At 38.6% G+C, this 17,990-nt stretch overlaps 1 protein-coding gene across 1 annotated transcript; it reads left to right on the top strand.

Moving 5' to 3' along the window:
- Positions 1–2,216: 2,216 nt before the first annotated feature.
- LOC122051417 (S-adenosylmethionine synthase-like) lies at positions 2,217–4,921 on the top strand. Its single transcript, XM_042612556.1, has 2 exons — positions 2,217–2,300; positions 3,537–4,921. The coding sequence occupies exon 2, from the start codon at positions 3,541–3,543 to the stop codon at positions 4,726–4,728; it is 1,188 nt and encodes a 395-aa protein (XP_042468490.1). The 5' UTR covers positions 2,217–2,300; positions 3,537–3,540; the 3' UTR covers positions 4,729–4,921.
- The last annotated feature ends 13,069 nt before the right edge of the window (positions 4,922–17,990 follow it).

Below are 17,990 nucleotides of genomic sequence, written 5' to 3'. Positions count from 1 at the left end.
CTGTGGCTGGAGGTTTCTGCCGGCGAGAGGAGAGGAGAGGGAGAGCAGAGGAGGCAGTCTTCCCTGGCGGCGGAAGCAATGGCAACAGAAGAAAGGACCTCCGCGACGTCCTAGGCCATGGTCGCCTCTGCCAACGAGAGGAGAGGGAGAGAAGAGAAGAGGTGGCGACCCACGGTCGGCGTCGGTGCCGGCGAGGAGCATGGGAGGGGGAAGAAGATGACTTCCTGTTGGCGGCGGCGGAAAAACCACGAGGCCCCTGCCCTGGATGATGAACAGTGTGCCTCTTAAAACAAAAACCCTACTCCTGTCAAATGACTAAACTGCCCTCCTTCTCCGTCCTTATTCCCTTTGGGCCCAGGCACATCCGCATCAACTATATTTAATTTTATTATTCTATATTTGATAATAAAGATAAATATTTTATTTTGATTATTGTACGTAATTAAAGTTCAAAATATTCATAGAATTTTATTTGTTGAACACTCTGAAATGCAATATCATAATTTATTGTTGTTATTTAGCATTTGATATTTGTAAATATGATATACCATTTATGAATCATAAGGTTTAGATCATTATTTGTTATTGTAGTTTAGCATATGATATTTGTAAATATGATCAGACCCTTTTGGGTTACTTAGGACCAGTTAGAAATTGACATGTATTGATCATATTTCATGTAATATCTACTTTACACCTATATTTTGATCTATTTATTAATGACATTGGCATTGCGATTATTGTTGAAACTTGTTATGATTATATATAGTAGTTATGATTTCTTTAGTCTTATACTAATGAAATTAATGGACCAGATTGTTTATGATGATATCTTGTATCTATAAAGTATAATATCAACTAAAGTTACATTTGCGTGTTGTCTATAATCACATATAACCCAAGTGGGAGATTATTCGATTTAATATCCCATAAGGTGGGCTCACTTGTGATTTAAGAGAATTGTGATACCGAAACTCATTAAGCGATCTAACTTAATTTTATTATGTTTCGGGTTATTTGATGTCAGTTTAATGTGTAGAATCCTTTAGCTCAATCCATTATTATCTATGAGCTGATAATGGATTGGATTCCTATATAAATGGGAGGTCCCCAAGATTTTAGGGTATTATCTTGACTTAGTTTCTTATCCCCCATTGACAAGAGACTTTTCGGTACTGTCATCCCCTAAGCTCCTTAAAAGATTCTCCCCATTTGTTTCTGCTTCTTCTTTCTCAGGATCTTTTAAATGATGCTAAAGGATAAAAACATGACTCTTCAATCATATTTTTTTGTCATGCTTTTGTGTTATTATTATGTCATGTTTTACATTGAAACTAAATTTTTTTTTTCTTATTTTTCCTATTCGAATTCTTATTTAGGTTGTCTAGAATTCATGCGGTTTAAATTTTATAAGAAGTAACAACAACTTAAAGTTTCAAATAATTAAATAAACTTGAATTGAGAGTTCGATAACATCTAAATAAATCAAGCTCAAACTAAGCTTGAATTAAGAGCTCGATAACATTTAAATGAACCAAACTCAAACTAAACTTCAAATAATTAGCTCAAATTTATAAAAAATAAATCAAATTAAATTTAAATTATTATTTTAAAAGACTGATTCATTTTAAATTCAACTCAATTTAACACAATTATCTTATCAAATAAATTTAAAATGAAACTCAACATAATCCGGCTGACTTATATCCTTACTTATTTTAAGTTTTGTTCGTAATGACGTTACATTTATAATACAAAGAATAGGTACGGTAAACATAAAACGTACGTCACATAACGGAGAGAAAGGGTGAGAGACACGCACGCGCCTAAATTCCCGGTATTTATTTATTTTTCCAGAAATATGGCAAATTATAACACCGCGGTGACGTTGAGATAATCCTAACCGCTGGCTCCACGTCCCGGAGGACACCGAAAAATCATATTCCTTAGAATAATAAACGTTTCTCATTTCCTTAGACAACGCATTTTCTTACCAGCTGTTCTATTGTTCAATACAGATCCATTTTGTGGGGCACCGAGCCGAGGAAATAAATACGAGGTTCCCAAAATGATTCTGAAATCCGATAGAATACTATGTCGACCAACTGCCAGATACCCATCGATACCTATCAAGCCGTTGGAAGTAGAAAATATGGGCCCGGCGGGAATGTGATGGTAGCTGAGGTTAAATAATCTCCACGAGTTGTCTATAAATAAAGGGCGGAGGAACGGATACAGCAGAGCCGTGGAAGGGGTTGCCGTTCTTGAAACCAAATCTGCTGCTTCGTCTCCAAGTTGAGGTGATTTCTCTTCCATTCATTGTCTTTTTGTTTTCCCTCTATCCCATTCATGTAGATCTTGATCTGCTTCTATCGAATGCTTAAATGAGTTCTTTAGAATGTTTCTTAATCGGTTACTTTCTTTACGATTCAGATCTGATGCTTGTGGGTGTAGATCTAGTGTTTTTTCTCCTTCAATCGCTGTCTTTCTTACTCATAGTCTGTTTCGTTGAAACATTTAAGGCATTAATCGCTTTTACGCTTTTGAATCGGATGAATCTACCTAGAGCATTGCGTTTTTCTCAGGTCACATTGTTTTGGGTGCATGCTTTGGAATTTCGTTATAGTGATAGGGCTCTTTTAGGTATTGCAGATGTAAGGCAAATGAGATAAACATTCGAAACGCGAGTACGACGGAACATTATTGTTTTGGTGAAAGAGTAGTTTTTGACTATTTGTTAAGGAAAAATCGTGAGGTGTCCCATATTACTTGACATTGTTAAAATATTTATTTGATAAGATAATTAAGTGATTCTATTAAATGGATAATCTTGAAATAAAACAGATTAGGCTAGAATAAACGGGTCTCTAATTCTATGGGTAATTAATTATTCATGCATTATTTCTTGGCCTTGATCCATCAACGATGCCTATTGCATCTGCTTCTGTTTTTTCAAATTGATTTCCTAAGGTAGCAATATGAATTCAGGAACATTTTTTATTTATACAAATAAATTTATGCATATTTTTAATTTTGTCATTAATCATGTAAACCAATTATTTTATTTAGCTTTTCTTTGATGATATCAAAGTTATATATTTTTTTTCCCAATAATTAATGGTTTTAGAACAACTGCTTTATTGCATGATAACCTAAATGATTTTTATGGTAAAAATTATGTTTCCCATTCATCTTGCATCACATTATCGATCTAGTTTTTTCTCCTAAATCTAATTACTAGGATTTGCTTGTAGATTGACAAGTACTATTTAGTTGAATTTGAATTCAACTAAACAATATTTATGATCAAAGTTGTTTTCTCCTGAATCCAATTATTAGAGTTTGCTGGTATATCAAGAAATTGTTTAGTTGAATTTATTTAATTGAATTCAATTAAGCAATACTTCCTGATCAAAACTATTTCCCCTTGATTCCAAGATATATATCTTTCTCCATATATATTATTATTATGCAGGAACCATCATATTTGACCAATGTGTTAAAAAGATGCATGCTAATCAACCTGTTTGTTTCAGTAGAATGGCTCAAATCGATACATTCCTTTTCACCTCTGAATCTGTGAACGAGGGGCATCCTGACAAGTTGTGCGACCAGATCTCCGATGCAATCCTTGATGCCTGCCTGGCACAGGATCCTGACAGCAAGGTTGCTTGTGAGACGTGCACGAAAACGAATATGGTCATGGTCTTCGGAGAGATCACAACCAAAGGCAATATTGACTATGAAAAGATTGTTCGGGAAACATGCCGTTCAATTGGCTTCGTGTCAGATGATGTTGGCCTGGACGCTGATCACTGCAAAGTGCTAGTTAACATCGAGCAACAATCACCCGACATCGCCCAAGGTGTCCATGGGCACTTCACCAAGCGCCCTGAGGAAATCGGAGCTGGTGACCAGGGTCACATGTTTGGTTATGCAACAGATGAGACCCCTGAGTTGATGCCTCTCAGCCATGTCCTCGCCACCAAGCTGGGTGCCCGCCTCACTGAAGTCCGCAAGAATGGCACCTGCCCATGGCTGAGGCCTGATGGGAAGACCCAAGTCACAGTCGAATATCAGAATGAAAATGGCGCCATGGTTCCCATTCGTGTCCACACCGTCTTGATCTCCACCCAACACGATGAGACTGTCACCAACGATGAGATCGCTGCAGACCTTAAGCAGCATGTCATCAAGCCTGTCATCCCTGATAAATACCTGGACGAGAAGACCATCTTCCACCTCAACCCATCTGGACGCTTTGTCATTGGTGGTCCTCATGGCGATGCTGGCCTGACTGGCCGCAAGATCATCATTGACACCTACGGTGGCTGGGGAGCTCACGGTGGTGGTGCTTTCTCAGGCAAGGATCCTACCAAGGTCGACAGGAGTGGTGCGTATATCGTTAGGCAAGCAGCCAAGAGCATTGTGGCAAACGGCCTCGCACGCCGTTGCATTGTGCAAGTGTCCTATGCAATTGGCGTTCCTGAGCCACTCTCAGTCTTTGTCGACACCTATGGCACCGGCAAGATCCCAGACAAGGAGATTCTGAAGATTGTGAAGGAGAACTTTGATTTCAGGCCTGGAATGATCACCATCAATCTCGACTTGAAGAGGGGTGGTAACCGATTCCTCAAGACTGCAGCATATGGTCACTTCGGCAGGGATGATCCCGACTTCACCTGGGAGGTGGTCAAACCCCTCAAGTGGGAGAAGCCGGCTGCCTAAATCCATACCCATTTAAATGCATCTTCTATTATCTAGAGAATCATTGCCTGCTTTAGTTTCCGATCTTTAACACAGTCGTCGTCTGTTCTGTTGTCCCCTATGAGTTTTGTTTCCTTCATTATCTGTTCTTACATAATTGTTTGCTGAAACTTAATGGTCAAAGATGCAACAAGCAACAGATCGTTGGAGTTCATCAATGAATTGATATTGTCGTTTGTGGAGTTGAGCAACGATTTAACCCTTCAAGTCAAAGTTTTTTATCGCGCGTAATTATGATAAAATACTATCAAAAAGAATGCAGAACTATTGTAACAACTTATCAAGTCATTGTTGTATGGCTGTAATGGAAATAGTCTTATAAAGGGTCTGTCGATCCAAACAAATCCTTATATGAATGTACATCGCAAGACCTTGAATGGAATATAATTCTTCTTGCGGTCGGCTTCAATGTTCACTAATTCCAAACATAACTCTACGAGCTTGTCAAACTTCATGCATCCATAACACTATCTTTGCTTTGATGAATGATCAAAAACTCCCTAGCATCTAGCATTTCTAAGGCCTTTGGATTGTATTGTCTCCCAAAGATCTCCTTGAATTTCCTCCACAAAATGGGTCTCAAAAGTTGATCTCTAAACCTACCACTAAACGATTGTCTGCCTTTGAATACTCAAAAGCACTCTCTAGGGGCTCAAATCGCACACGAGCCTCCGATGGACTAGCAGTACCATGGAATCTCTAGTAAGCCTATTTGTCTCAGTCTCGGGCTCGATAGTAGAACTACTCGACTCACTCTATTGTTTGCTACTATGATTTTGAATTGTTCGAATATCATAGGTGAGATCGGGTACTTGAGGGGCAATGGCCCCTTCTTAAGTTCTCTTGTATATATTGGAATCACATCCATGGCTTCATATGCAACCTCACACACCATGGTTTGAAATAAACAATAAAAGTGAGGCCCATGGTTTCACCAAACAATACTCTAGGTGTCTTTGATCCGAAATGATTCAAACTCAATTTTGTTTTTTAAATAATAAGTAACGGCCTTTTCCCTCGAGCTTATTTATAAATTAAATCCGAAGCACATCTTATCTCATGCATTCATTACAAGTCGACCTCTAAAATAACTCACAAAATCAAATTGCTAATTATGCAATGATTCAATAAATATTGTCATGACCTAGAAGCATCTTTGATATAAAGGGATGGACCCTCAATTGCAACAATATTTATCCCTATCCACAAATAACACACAATTAGAAATACACAATATTGAAAATAATAATAACAATAATTGCAACAATATGTATCCCTATCCACAAATAACACACAATTAGAAATACACAATATTGAAAATAATAATAACAATAATTGCAACGATATTTATCCCTATCCACAAATAATACACAATTAGAAATACACAATATTGAAAATAATAATAATAATTGCATTTTAATAAATGCTCTAAACTAAATTGACAAGGACATATGGACTCGTACCAACTAAAATAAATTAGACTCACCCTATCGAATGGGAAAATGAAATAAATAAAGATACACTAGAACCTATCTTCAAAGATTCTTTGACATCTTTTGAGAAAATTAAAACCTAAGCCAAAAGGATTTTTTTTAAAAAAAAAAAATATTCATCTTTATTTATTTTTAATCTAAATGAATCTCATTTTACCATACGAGCATCCCGTAGCCACTGAATAAAGAATGGCGAAAGCCCGCGTAACCTTGACCCTATGTATTTTACAACCAAATCAATTTACCCTATTACATCTCTTGCAATTGTAGGATGTGAACTTGAACGAAGGCCACTCATAGTTAGAATGAAATGATCCGAGTCTATTATATTAGTACAAGTAGCATTCCTATTTTGCTTGCATGATTTCTACTTAGCTTGTTCCCTATGATCCTACTCAGTTTTAGCTTAACTAAAATACAATAACATGCCCCATCTAATGACCAAACTAATGATTATACCTAAACCCTTATCGCGGTCCTTTCTTTTGTTGGTTGGAATCATGATGAAGTGAAGAAACAAAGTGAGAAGCATGGAATCTATTTGTTTTCCCTCTTGCAATGATGCATATGATTTTCCACTAAACAAAGAATAGGGATGTGTCTATATTGTGGGGTAAATGCTAGTGTTAGAGAGGGGATAGAGGAGGGAACTTATCTTTTTAGGACAAGCCATGTATTCTGAAAACATAAATTTAACATAGAAAATTAGGTTGATTGTTAAATCTATCTTGTAATTTATAACTTCGAGATGAATATACCATGTAGTTTCAAAAATCTATGAGGAACATTTGGAAATAACTAACATACACTACAAAAAAAAAAAAATAATGATTTTGGGATGAATATTTTTCGTCCTAAAATTACAACAACTTTGACAACAAAAATAAAAATCGACCCAAATTAACAATGAAACATGCAACAAAAAATTTTGATCACAAATTCCCATCAAATTCATCCTAAATTTTGGGATGAATCTAGGATTCATCCAGATGATTTTTTTAAAAAAAAATTAAAAAATTATAAGGTCTAAATATGGACCTAGATATATCAAAATTTTATGAAACAAGTTCCTATGCGGTCATATTATTTTCCTGATCATGAAAACAACTTTATCCATAATTTTGACTGAAAAAATTGAGTGGTATTTTTTTAACACAAACTAAGTCTTATACAAATAAAAAATTACCATACTCAATTTATTATATCAAAATTATAGATGAGGTCGTTTTTATGATAGGAGAACAATACAAATGCATAAGAATATTTTTAATAAAATTCTGATATCTCTAGGTCCATATTTAGGCATTTCGATTTTTTTTTCAATCTGAGACGAATCCAAGATTCGTCCCAGATTCTAGGACGAAATTGATGACAAAAATCCTTTGTCGCTAAAAACTCTAAAATCTATCCACGTCATGATCCCCTTTCCCTACCCATTTTTACCTTCTCTGTGTGGTGGTGGAGGCGACGACGGTGTGGCTGGCCAACTAGCCTTGTCTGGGATAGCGTGCTAGTCGCGATCGCCCGTGGTTAGTCGATTCTCCCTGTTTAGGACAGCGGGACAATCGCGGCTGTCCGTGCCAGCTGGCTATTTCATTTAGATTTCGTAGTTAATTTTTTAACTTCGTAATGTTGTTTGTGTTGGTTTCATTTTGCCGAGAGTTTAGGGTAGTTGATCACTTGTTTTCGATATTTCTTCGTTCATTATTATACAATTATGTTTTGTTATATAGATTTAACCACAAATAATTATGTGATTGTTGATTAATTGTAATAGATCCAATGTTTACATGATTAAAGTTCCTATAGATTTTCCCCGTGGTATGCTTTTCATTATGTATGAATGTTATTTGCCTCATAATTATTATTTTTAAACATTAATACATGAATTGTGAACCTTTTAATTTTTTAAATTTTTATTAATATTGTTTATTTATTTTGAATAGGGTTGGTGAGGTGAAATCTACGTCGAAGGAGAAGGTGTTGAAAATGAGTGAATGGAGAAGAGAGGGAAGAAGAAAGAAGCTCCATTGTGAAAAAGATTTTAATCCTACATTGGAAGTTTCAAGACTTGATGGTTGGTTTATATTATTTCACAAGAATGTGTGTTGTGAACAAATAAAAGAGTAGAAGCTTGCTCTTGTGTGGTTGTATAGGGAGGGTGCAAATCTAAGGCTTGGATTGCACTGAACCAAGTTTGCTCGTGTGCGAGCACAACCTATGCACGCCCAAATAAATTAATCGACATTTTGCCACTTGGAGTATTCTTTTTCTTTAACGCTTAAATAAGAAACGCATATTAATATAATGCATATGACGTTTCTTAGCAAATGGAAAAGTATCCTCACGCAAGGCATTGACATCCTATAAAAGGCCTTGAGCATGAGAGGAAAAGATATAAGGAAAAGAAAGATTAAATAATCTTTCCATCCATCTTCTTTTCCCTCTTCTTCTTCTCTGTCGTTTCTTTCTTCCACTCGACAGAACCCTGGTGATAGCATTCGGGTATTTCTCAGTTCGCCACAACCACCTGTGCTAGGTGGAGATTGCGATTTCGCCGGTGCAAATCTAAGGCTTGGATTGCACTGAACCAAGTTTGCTCGTGTGCGAGCACAACCTATGCACGCCCAAATAAATTAATCGACATTTTGCCACTTGGAGTATTCTTTTTCTTTAACGCTTAAATAAGAAACGCATATTAATATAATGCATATGACGTTTCTTAGCAAATGGAAAAGTATCCTCACGCAAGGCATTGACATCCTATAAAAGGCCTTGAGCATGAGAGGAAAAGATATAAGGAAAAGAAAGATTAAATAATCTTTCCATCCATCTTCTTTTCCCTCTTCTTCTTCTCTGTCGTTTCTTTCTTCCACTCGACAGAACCCTGGTGATAGCATTCGGGTATTTCTCAGTTCGCCACAACCACCTGTGCTAGGTGGAGATTGCGATTTCGTCGTTGTATCATAGGAAACAAACGACCCGAGTAAGCCTCAAAGCACAGCCGGAGGTGGGCGAATCTGTTTCAAGGAAATTGCGTCATTCGCAGGCCTCGGTCAGCCTCTTCGCCCATTCGGCCTGTCTCGCTGTTCACTCGACCGACCATTCTGCCTACCCGACCTCGCTGCTCGGTCGGCCCCTTCGTTCGCCCAGTCAGTATCTTCGCTCACTCGGTCATCCTCCCTCTGTACGCCCGGTCGGTCTCACTACTCGCCCGATCGGCCTGCCTTATTGTCCGGCCCGGTCGACCTTCAGTCCGCTCAAACTTTGCTGCTCTAACACTCTACTCACTCAGCCACTCCGTGGTCAGAAAATTAGCCCCTGCTGGCAGCCTGAGATTATCAGCTCAGGTCATTTTAACAGATAAGTGAATTTAAAATTTAAATTCGGTATGTTTAAATTCAGCTAATACCCCGTAAAATCTCTGGCTACAGATTGTTTGTGTCCGACAATCTTGAAACAGATTCATTTCTGTTGAGATGGCCACAGAACAGAATGTTGAGGTGCAATAGACTCAACAAATAAAGGCCCCTTCTGCCCCGATTGGAACTGTACCAATCAATCATGGGGAAAAGCCAGATAAGTTCAGTGGACTGAACTTCAAGAGGTGGCAGCAGAATATGCTCTTCTACCTGACCACTCTCAATCTGGCTCGGTTCTTGATCGAGGACCCTCCCAAGCATGCTGAGGATGCTGATGCTCATACCATCAGTGCAGTGGAGTCATGGACTCATTCCGAGTTCCTTTGTCGAAACTACATTCTCAACTGTCTTGCCGACTTGCTATACGCTGTGTATAGCATGAAGAGAACGGCTAAGGAGCTGTGGGAGTCCCTGGACAAGAAATACAAGACGGAGGATGCAGGGGCCAAGACGTTCATCGTGGGCCGATTCCTGGACTACAAGATGGTTGACTCCAAGATGGTGATCAGCCAAGTCCAGGAGCTTCAGGTGATCTTGCACGAGATCCACTCGGAAGGGATGGTTCTGAGTGAAACCTTCCAGGTGGCAACTATCATTGAGAAGCTACCTCCCGGTTGGAAGGAGTTCAAGAACTACCTGAAGCACAAGCGGAAGGAGATGAATGTGGAGGAACTCATAGTCAGACTTCGCATTGAAGAAGACAACAAGAGTTCAGAGAGGAAGCTGTTCTCTCAGGCTACTGTGAAAGCCAATGTGGTCGAGCACGGACAAAGCTCGAAACAGAAGAATCCCAAGTCTTCCAAGCTAGGACCCAGAGGAGGCATCAGCAAGAAGAAGTTTTCTGGGAAGTGCTTCAACTATGATAAAGTAGGTCATAAATTTCGGAGTACAAAAAGCCAATAAAGAAGCTGGAGGCTAACCTGAACGAGGGACCAGAAATGGACGACCTTTACATTGTGGTCTCCGAGCTAAACTTGATCGGTTCAAACCCTCGACAATGGTGGATTGATACTGGAGCCACCACACATGTCTGCTGCAATAAGGAGCTGCTCCATGACTTTGAAGAAGTCACTGGGGACAAGCTGTTCATGGGGAACTCAGCAACCTCGGACATCATGGGCCAAGGAAAGGTGGTGCTGAAGATGACCTCGGGCAAAGACCTCACTCTGAACAATGTGTTGTATGTTCCAGAGATTCGGAAGAATCTAGTGTCCGGATCACTGTTAAGCAAGCATGGCTTTTGCATTATTTTTGAGTCGGACATAGTTGTATTATCCAAAAATGGAGTGTTTATAGGGAGAGGCTATGTATCTGATGGGCTGTTTAAGTTCAATGTAATGGCCATTAAACCTAAGATAAATAAAAATGAAAGCTCTTCCACTTATATGCTTGAGTCTTCATGTTTGTGGCATGGTAGACTAGGACATGTTAACTACGATGTGTTACGTAGATTAATAAACATGCAAAGCATACCTACATTCTACCTTGACCCGAAACACAAGTGTGAGATTTGTGTTGAAGCGAAAATGCAAGGTCATCCTTTCAACATGTTGAAAGAAGTAACGAACCACTTGACCTAATCCACACTGATGTGTGCGATCTAAAAGGTACGCCAACACGTGGTGGTAATAAATACTTTATCACTTTTGTAGATGATAACACAAAATATTGTTATGTGTATCTCCTCAAAAGTAAGGATGAAGCTATAGAAAAATTTGCTCTCTATAAGAATGAGGTTGAAAACTAGCTTAATAGAAAGCTTAAGGTGGTTCGAAGTGACCGAGGTGGTGAATATATGTCACCGTTCGTTGAGTTGTGTGTTGAACATGGGATCAGGCATGAAACAACCGCTCCTTATACTCCTCAGCAAAATGGAGTTGCTGAGCGAAAAAATCAAACTCTAAAGGAGATGATGAATGCTCTTTTATTGAACTCTGGACTGCCAGAGTTCATGTGGGGGGAAGCTGTGTTAACAGCTAATTACCTTTTAAATAAGGTGTCCCGAAAGAAAATGGATAAGAGCTCTTATGAGTTGTGGAATGGAAGACAACCATCCTATAAATATTTACGAATGTGGGGGTGTCTTGCCAAAGTTTTGGTACCTGATCCGAAAAGGATTAAGATAGGACCAAAAACTGTTGATCGCATATTTATTGGATATGCACATAACAGCAGTGCATATCGATTTTGTGTGTATGAGTCACACATACCGGAGGTACACAAGAACTCGATAATCGAATCAAGAAATGCCTCGTTCTTCGAGCATGTGTTTCCATATAAAACCTGAGAGGATGCTAGCTCCTTAAACCAAGTATATGAAACACAAGGCGAAGAAGATAATGAACCAGTTGAGGTTGAGCTTAGACGGAGTAAAAGAGCTCGGGTAGAAAAATCCTACGGATCAGATTTTATCACTTTCATGCTGGAAAGTGAGCCTCAGCGTTACTCAGAAGCAGTAAGCTCGTCTGATGGACCTCACTGGAGAGAGGCAATTGCATCTGAGATAGAAATTATCTTGCAAAATCACACTTGGTAACTTATGGATCTTCCTCCAGGAAGAAAACCACTAGGCTGAAAATGGATCTTCAAGAAGAAAATGAAATCAGATGGCACAATCAATAAGTACAAGGCCAGATTGGTAATCAAAGGATACCGACAATGAGAAGGCTTTGATTACTTTGATACGTATTCTCCAGTGTCGAGAATAACTTCCATTAGAGTATTGGTGGCTATCGCTGCTCTATGGAATCTCGAAATACATCAAATGGATGTAAAGACAGCATTTCTAAACGGGGATTTAGAAGAGGAAATCTACATAGACCAACCTGAGGGGTTTTCTATGCCAGGACAGGAAAACAAGGTTTGTAAATTGGTGAAATCATTATATGGCTTGAAACAAGTACCAAAGCAGTGACATGAGAAATTTGATAATGTTATGAAGGAATGTGGATTCAAGATCAATGAATATGACAAATGTATTTACATGAAAGCCACAGAGAGTAACTATGTCATTTTGTGTCTCTATGTAGACGACATACTTATCATTGGGAGTAATGATAAGATAATCAAATCCACAAAAGGGATGTTAAACTCAAGATTCGACATGAAAGACATGGGTCTAGTTGATGTTATTCTAGGGATCAAAATTCTTAGAACAACAGAAGGACTTGTTCTTAGTCAGCCCTATTACGTGGACAAGATTCTTGAGAAATTCACCAAAGGTGATACTGCGTTGACACGAACATCGATAGATATGAGCCAACATCTATCGAAAAATCGAGGTGAAAGTATCTCTCAGCTAGAATACTCTCGAGTGATTGGAAGTCTGATGTACTTAATGAGTTGTACACGACCAGACTTAGACTACGCAGTAAGCAAATTGAGTAGATACACGAGTAATCCCGGTGTTAAGCACTAGAAAGGGATAACAAGAGTATTGAGGTACTTAAGGTATACTCGTAAATATAGACTGCACTATTCGAGATATTCCGCTCTGATCGAAGGATACAGCGATGCAAGTTGGATATCTGATATAAAAGACTCTAAGTCTACGAGTGGATATGTCTTCACTCTAGTAGGTGCAGCCATTTTCTGGAAATCTTCTAAGCAAACCATAATAACCAGATCCACGATGGAATATGAGTTTGTAGCTCTTGACAAATGTGGTAAAGAGCCTGAATGGCTACGACAATTCTTAGAAGATATTCCGAGAGTCGAAACCTGTGCCGGTAATTTGCATGCATTGCGATAGTCAATCAGCAATTGACCGGGCACAGAGTCATATGTACAATGGTAAGTCTAGGCATATATATCGTAGACATAATACCATTAGATAACTACTCTCAACGAGAGTTATCACTGTTGACTATGTGAAGTCAAAGGATGACCTAGCAGATCCGCTAACCAAAGGGTTAAATCGAGAGTTAGTTGCAAGCTCATCACGAGGAATGAGCTTGATGTCGTTGTCAGCGATCAGTGCAGAGGACACCCAACCTATGCTGATTGGAGATCCCAAGAACTAGGTTCAAAGGGATAACTAATATGCACTGACTAGACACACTGTGGGGGGGGGGGGGGGGTAGCCCAATGAAACAGTGACTAGACCAGGGTAAGCCGATGAGCTTTTAATGATCAAGAAGAATAGATGACAACTCTTGAGGGATCACCTATGTGAGAAAGAAGTGAGGCCACTTCGAAGATAATTGGAGGCACACTTCTTAGAGCTTCTCACAGAACCAGGCGTGTACATGGCCAAGAATGAACACACTCATGAGAACTGAGTTGTATCAGGGAGAGTCTTGGGCGAGATTTGTCACTGCTTACACAAACGGTAGTATAGTTCAAGGACATCGTGTCTACTATCAGCCAGTAAGCAACCAAATCTTCACAAGGGAGGGTTCAAAGGGTAAAATCTACCTATCTTATACTTGACTCAACTGCTGGATGTTATCACTTACTCTATCTCCATTCATGTGGGGGATTGTTGAAAATGAGTGAATGGAGAAGAGAGGGAAGAAGAAAGAAGCTCCATTGTGAAGAAGATTTTAATCCCACATTGAAAGTTTCAAGGCTTGATGGTTGGTTTATATTGTTTCACAAGAATGTGTGTTGTGAACAAATAAATGAGTAGAAGCTTGTTCTTGTGTGATTGCGTAGGGAGGGTGCAAATCTAGGGCCCGGATTGCACTGAACTAAGTTTGCTCGTGTGCGAGTACGACCTATGCACGCCCAAATAAATTAACTAACATTTTGCCACTTGGATTATTCTTTTTCTTTAACGCTTAAATAAGAAACGCATATTAATATAATGCATATGACGTTTCTTTAGTAAATGGAAAAATAATCTCACGCAAGACATCCTATAAAAGGCCTTGAGCATGAGAGGAAAAGATATAAGGAAAAGAAAAATTAAATAATCTTTCCATCCATCTTCTTTTCCCTCTTCTTCTTCTCTGTCGTTTCTTTCTTCCACTCGACAGAACCCTAGTGATAGCATTCGGGTATTTCTCAGTTCGCCGCAACCACCTGTGCTAGGTGGAGATTGCGGTTTCGCCGTTGTATCCTGGGAAACAAACAACCTGAGTAAGCCTCGAAGCACAGCCGGAGGTGGGCGAATCTGTTTCAAGGAAACTGCGTCATTCGCAGGCCTCGGTCAGCCTCTTCGCCCGTTCGGCCTGTCTCGCTGTTCGCTCGACCGACCATTCTGCCTACTCGACCTCGCTGCTAGGTCAACCCCTTCGTTTGCCCAGTTAGCATCTTCACTCGCTCGGTTGTCCTCCCTGTGTACGCCCGGTCGGTCTCACTACTCACCCGATCGGCCTGTCTTGTTGCCCGGCCCGGTCGACCTTCAGTCCGCTCGGACTTTGCTGCTCTAACACTCTGCTCACTCAGCCACTCCGTGGTTAGAAAATCAGCCCCTGCTGACAGCCTGAGATTATCAGCTCAAGTCATTTTAACAGATAAGTGAATTTAAATTCGGTATATTTAAATTCAGCTAATACCCCGTAAAATCTCCGGCTACAGATTGTTTGTGTCCGACAGAAGGTAAGTATTAAGTTTTTTACACGCATAAGAAATTTATTGCACAATCTTGTTTCTATATATTACAATTATTGTTCTTGTTAGTTTAAGTAATCATGTTAGAAATGAAATGTTTTGTCTATTTGTTTGTTTATTTCAATATATGTGAATGTCATACTTGTTTCTACATATTATAATTATTTTTATTATTAGTTTAAGTAATTATCTTTTATTGTTATAAATGAAATTTTTATTTGTTTGTTTGTTTTGATGGAGGAAAAGAAGATTGGATTGAGAAGAAATTTGTTAGTTTAAGTTTTTATATGTAGTTTATTGTGAACTTAACTTGTTGGATGTGTATTTTATCATGACTTGTATGGATTTTTACAGTATTTTGTTGTATGGTACAACAAACTTTGTTGTATGGAACTTTTTGTTGTATGGACTTGTATGCATTTGATATGTTAGTTTAAGATTTGATATCATTTTGTAGATTAATTTGATGTGTGAAATGTTAATTAGGATGTGTGATATGTTAAATTGGATGTATAGTATATTTCTGTTGTAAACAAGTGTGTTGTTTTGTATTAACATGATAAATTACTGAAACAAATAAAATGCGGTCAAATTTTTTAGATTTAGGAATAGATTTGGTGACGAAAATAATTCGTTGTCAATTTATCTAAAATACTGTGTAACGATAATATTGCGACGAATTGATTTTCGTCCCAAAATTCGTCGCAATATTCGTCCCAGAATTTGGGATGAATACACAGATTCGTCCCAGATGTTGGGACGAATTCTGAGATGAAAATTAATTCGTTGTAGACTTACCAATGAAATTATTATTCGTCCCCAATTTTGTCTACCCGCATTTAGGGATGAAATATTTTTCCGTTGCCAAATTTAGGACGAAAATTAATTTCATCCCAAAAAGTTTGCAACGAATTTTTTTTATTGTAAAATCAGCAACAAATTTGGTGACAAATCAAAACTTCGTTGCTAAATTTGGCAACGAAATCTAAGTTTCGTTGCAGAATTTTTACGACGAGTTTTGTTGTAAAATTTGTAACAAATTTGGCAACAAAAAGATCATTCATCCCAAAATTTGTCGCAAATTTGGGGACGACAGTTTTGGGATGAAAAAAATTTTGTCTTATAATTCGTCCTAAATTTTTTTTATAATGAAAATTTTTTATAAATTCGTCCCTAATTTTGTCCCAGATTGGAACTTTGTTTTATAGTGATACATATTGATGGGGTGGAGATAATGGTATCATGTGACACAGGTCATACAACCCTCTCTATAACTTAGTCAACATGGCCCTCAACATGCCCGATTTAGCACAGAATTTGGGTCAAACTAGCCAACTCATGCCTGAACAAGTTCAGAATAGTTTATTGGGAGAATGTTGGTGTAATAGTTTTCAGGTAAAATTGATCAGTTTGACTAAGCTCGAGCTGATTCGAGCTTAAGTTTTAATGTTTGAACAATATCTGAAGAAGAGGTTAAGTATGTCAAGGTTGGCCGGATACTTGATAATACGTGAGAGAGTAGTTAAATAGATCATGGAGAACTGAATACTTGACTGGTAAAGTCCTAACTAGAGGTTAGGCAAGGAAAAAACTTAACTTGAGGGTGGTTAGGTGAGGTTAAAGTCCTAACTGAAGGTTAGGTAAGATAAAGTCCTAATTCGAGGGTTAGGCAAGGGTAAAGTCTTAATTGGTAGTTAGGCAAGGCAAAGACCTAACTTAAGGGTTAGGCAAAAGTAAAGTCCAAGTGCGTCAAGGAGGACCGCACGTTGGTAAAGGAAAGTCCTAACTGGAGGTTATCTAAAATAAAGACTAATCGAGGGTTAGGTAAGGGTAGAGTCCAAGTGGGTCAAGGAGGACAACATGTTGGCAAAGGGAAGTCCTAACTACGGTTAGGCAAAGGAAAGTCCGAGTGGGTCAAGGAGAACTGTGCGTTGATCAGATGGTGAAGAAGTTTAACTGGACACGAGATGGAAAGTTCAAGTGGATCAAAGATTAACTGGACAATTGGTGAAGAAGTTTCAACAGGTCACGGTTGATCAGATGTTGGGAAAGGGAACCCTATACTTGGATTATGCAAGTTAGGGTTGGGCAATTGATTGACCTTAAGCTAATCGATTAGACAATCAATTAGGGCTTAATTCGCAAGAGCATCGAAGGTGTCGGAATTGATTGGGCAATCGATTCCGGTATCTCTAATCGGTTGGTTCAATCAATTAGGCAATGCTGAATCAATTGGGAAGAAAGTTTAATTGATTGGGAGCTTTGCGAAGGAGATTTGAGATAATAAAAGTTGAATCGATTGGCCTAATTGATCCATCCATTTTCAATCGATTGGACAACAGTTTGTCGTGAAGAGGTGGAATCGATTGTGTCAATCGATTCTAGCATCTCTAATTGATTAGGGTAATCAATTAAGGACTAGTTTATGAAAACACAAAGAGTTGGGGAATCGATTCGCCAATCGATTCATCCCAAGCCAATCGATTAAGGCTTTTCGTAAGAGAACAAAAGGTTAGGGAATCAATTGGGTAATCAATTAAAGCCTTCTAACTTGATTGAGATGGTTCACTAATCAATTAGCGCTCGAAAAAAAAAGTTCGTTCTATAGGTGTTCGAACAGTCGAATGATGTGACAATTGATTAGGAAAAAATTGAATCGATTGGGAGGCGTCGAAGAACCCTAGAAAAGGGTTATCGTGGATATTTCGAAGCATCTCTTGCAAGCATTCAAAGCCACCGGTTCTTGAGCTTT

The sequence above is a fragment of the Zingiber officinale genome, chromosome 3A (assembly GCF_018446385.1).
Source record: "Zingiber officinale cultivar Zhangliang chromosome 3A, Zo_v1.1, whole genome shotgun sequence".
NCBI lineage: Eukaryota > Viridiplantae > Streptophyta > Magnoliopsida > Zingiberales > Zingiberaceae > Zingiber > Zingiber officinale.
This window is presented reverse-complemented; position numbering and strand designations above follow the sequence as displayed.

Coding starts and splice junctions, on each gene's coding strand:
- LOC122051417 (XM_042612556.1), top strand. CDS start 3,541: ATGGCTCAAATCGATACATTCCTTTTCACCTCTGAATCTGTGAACGAG.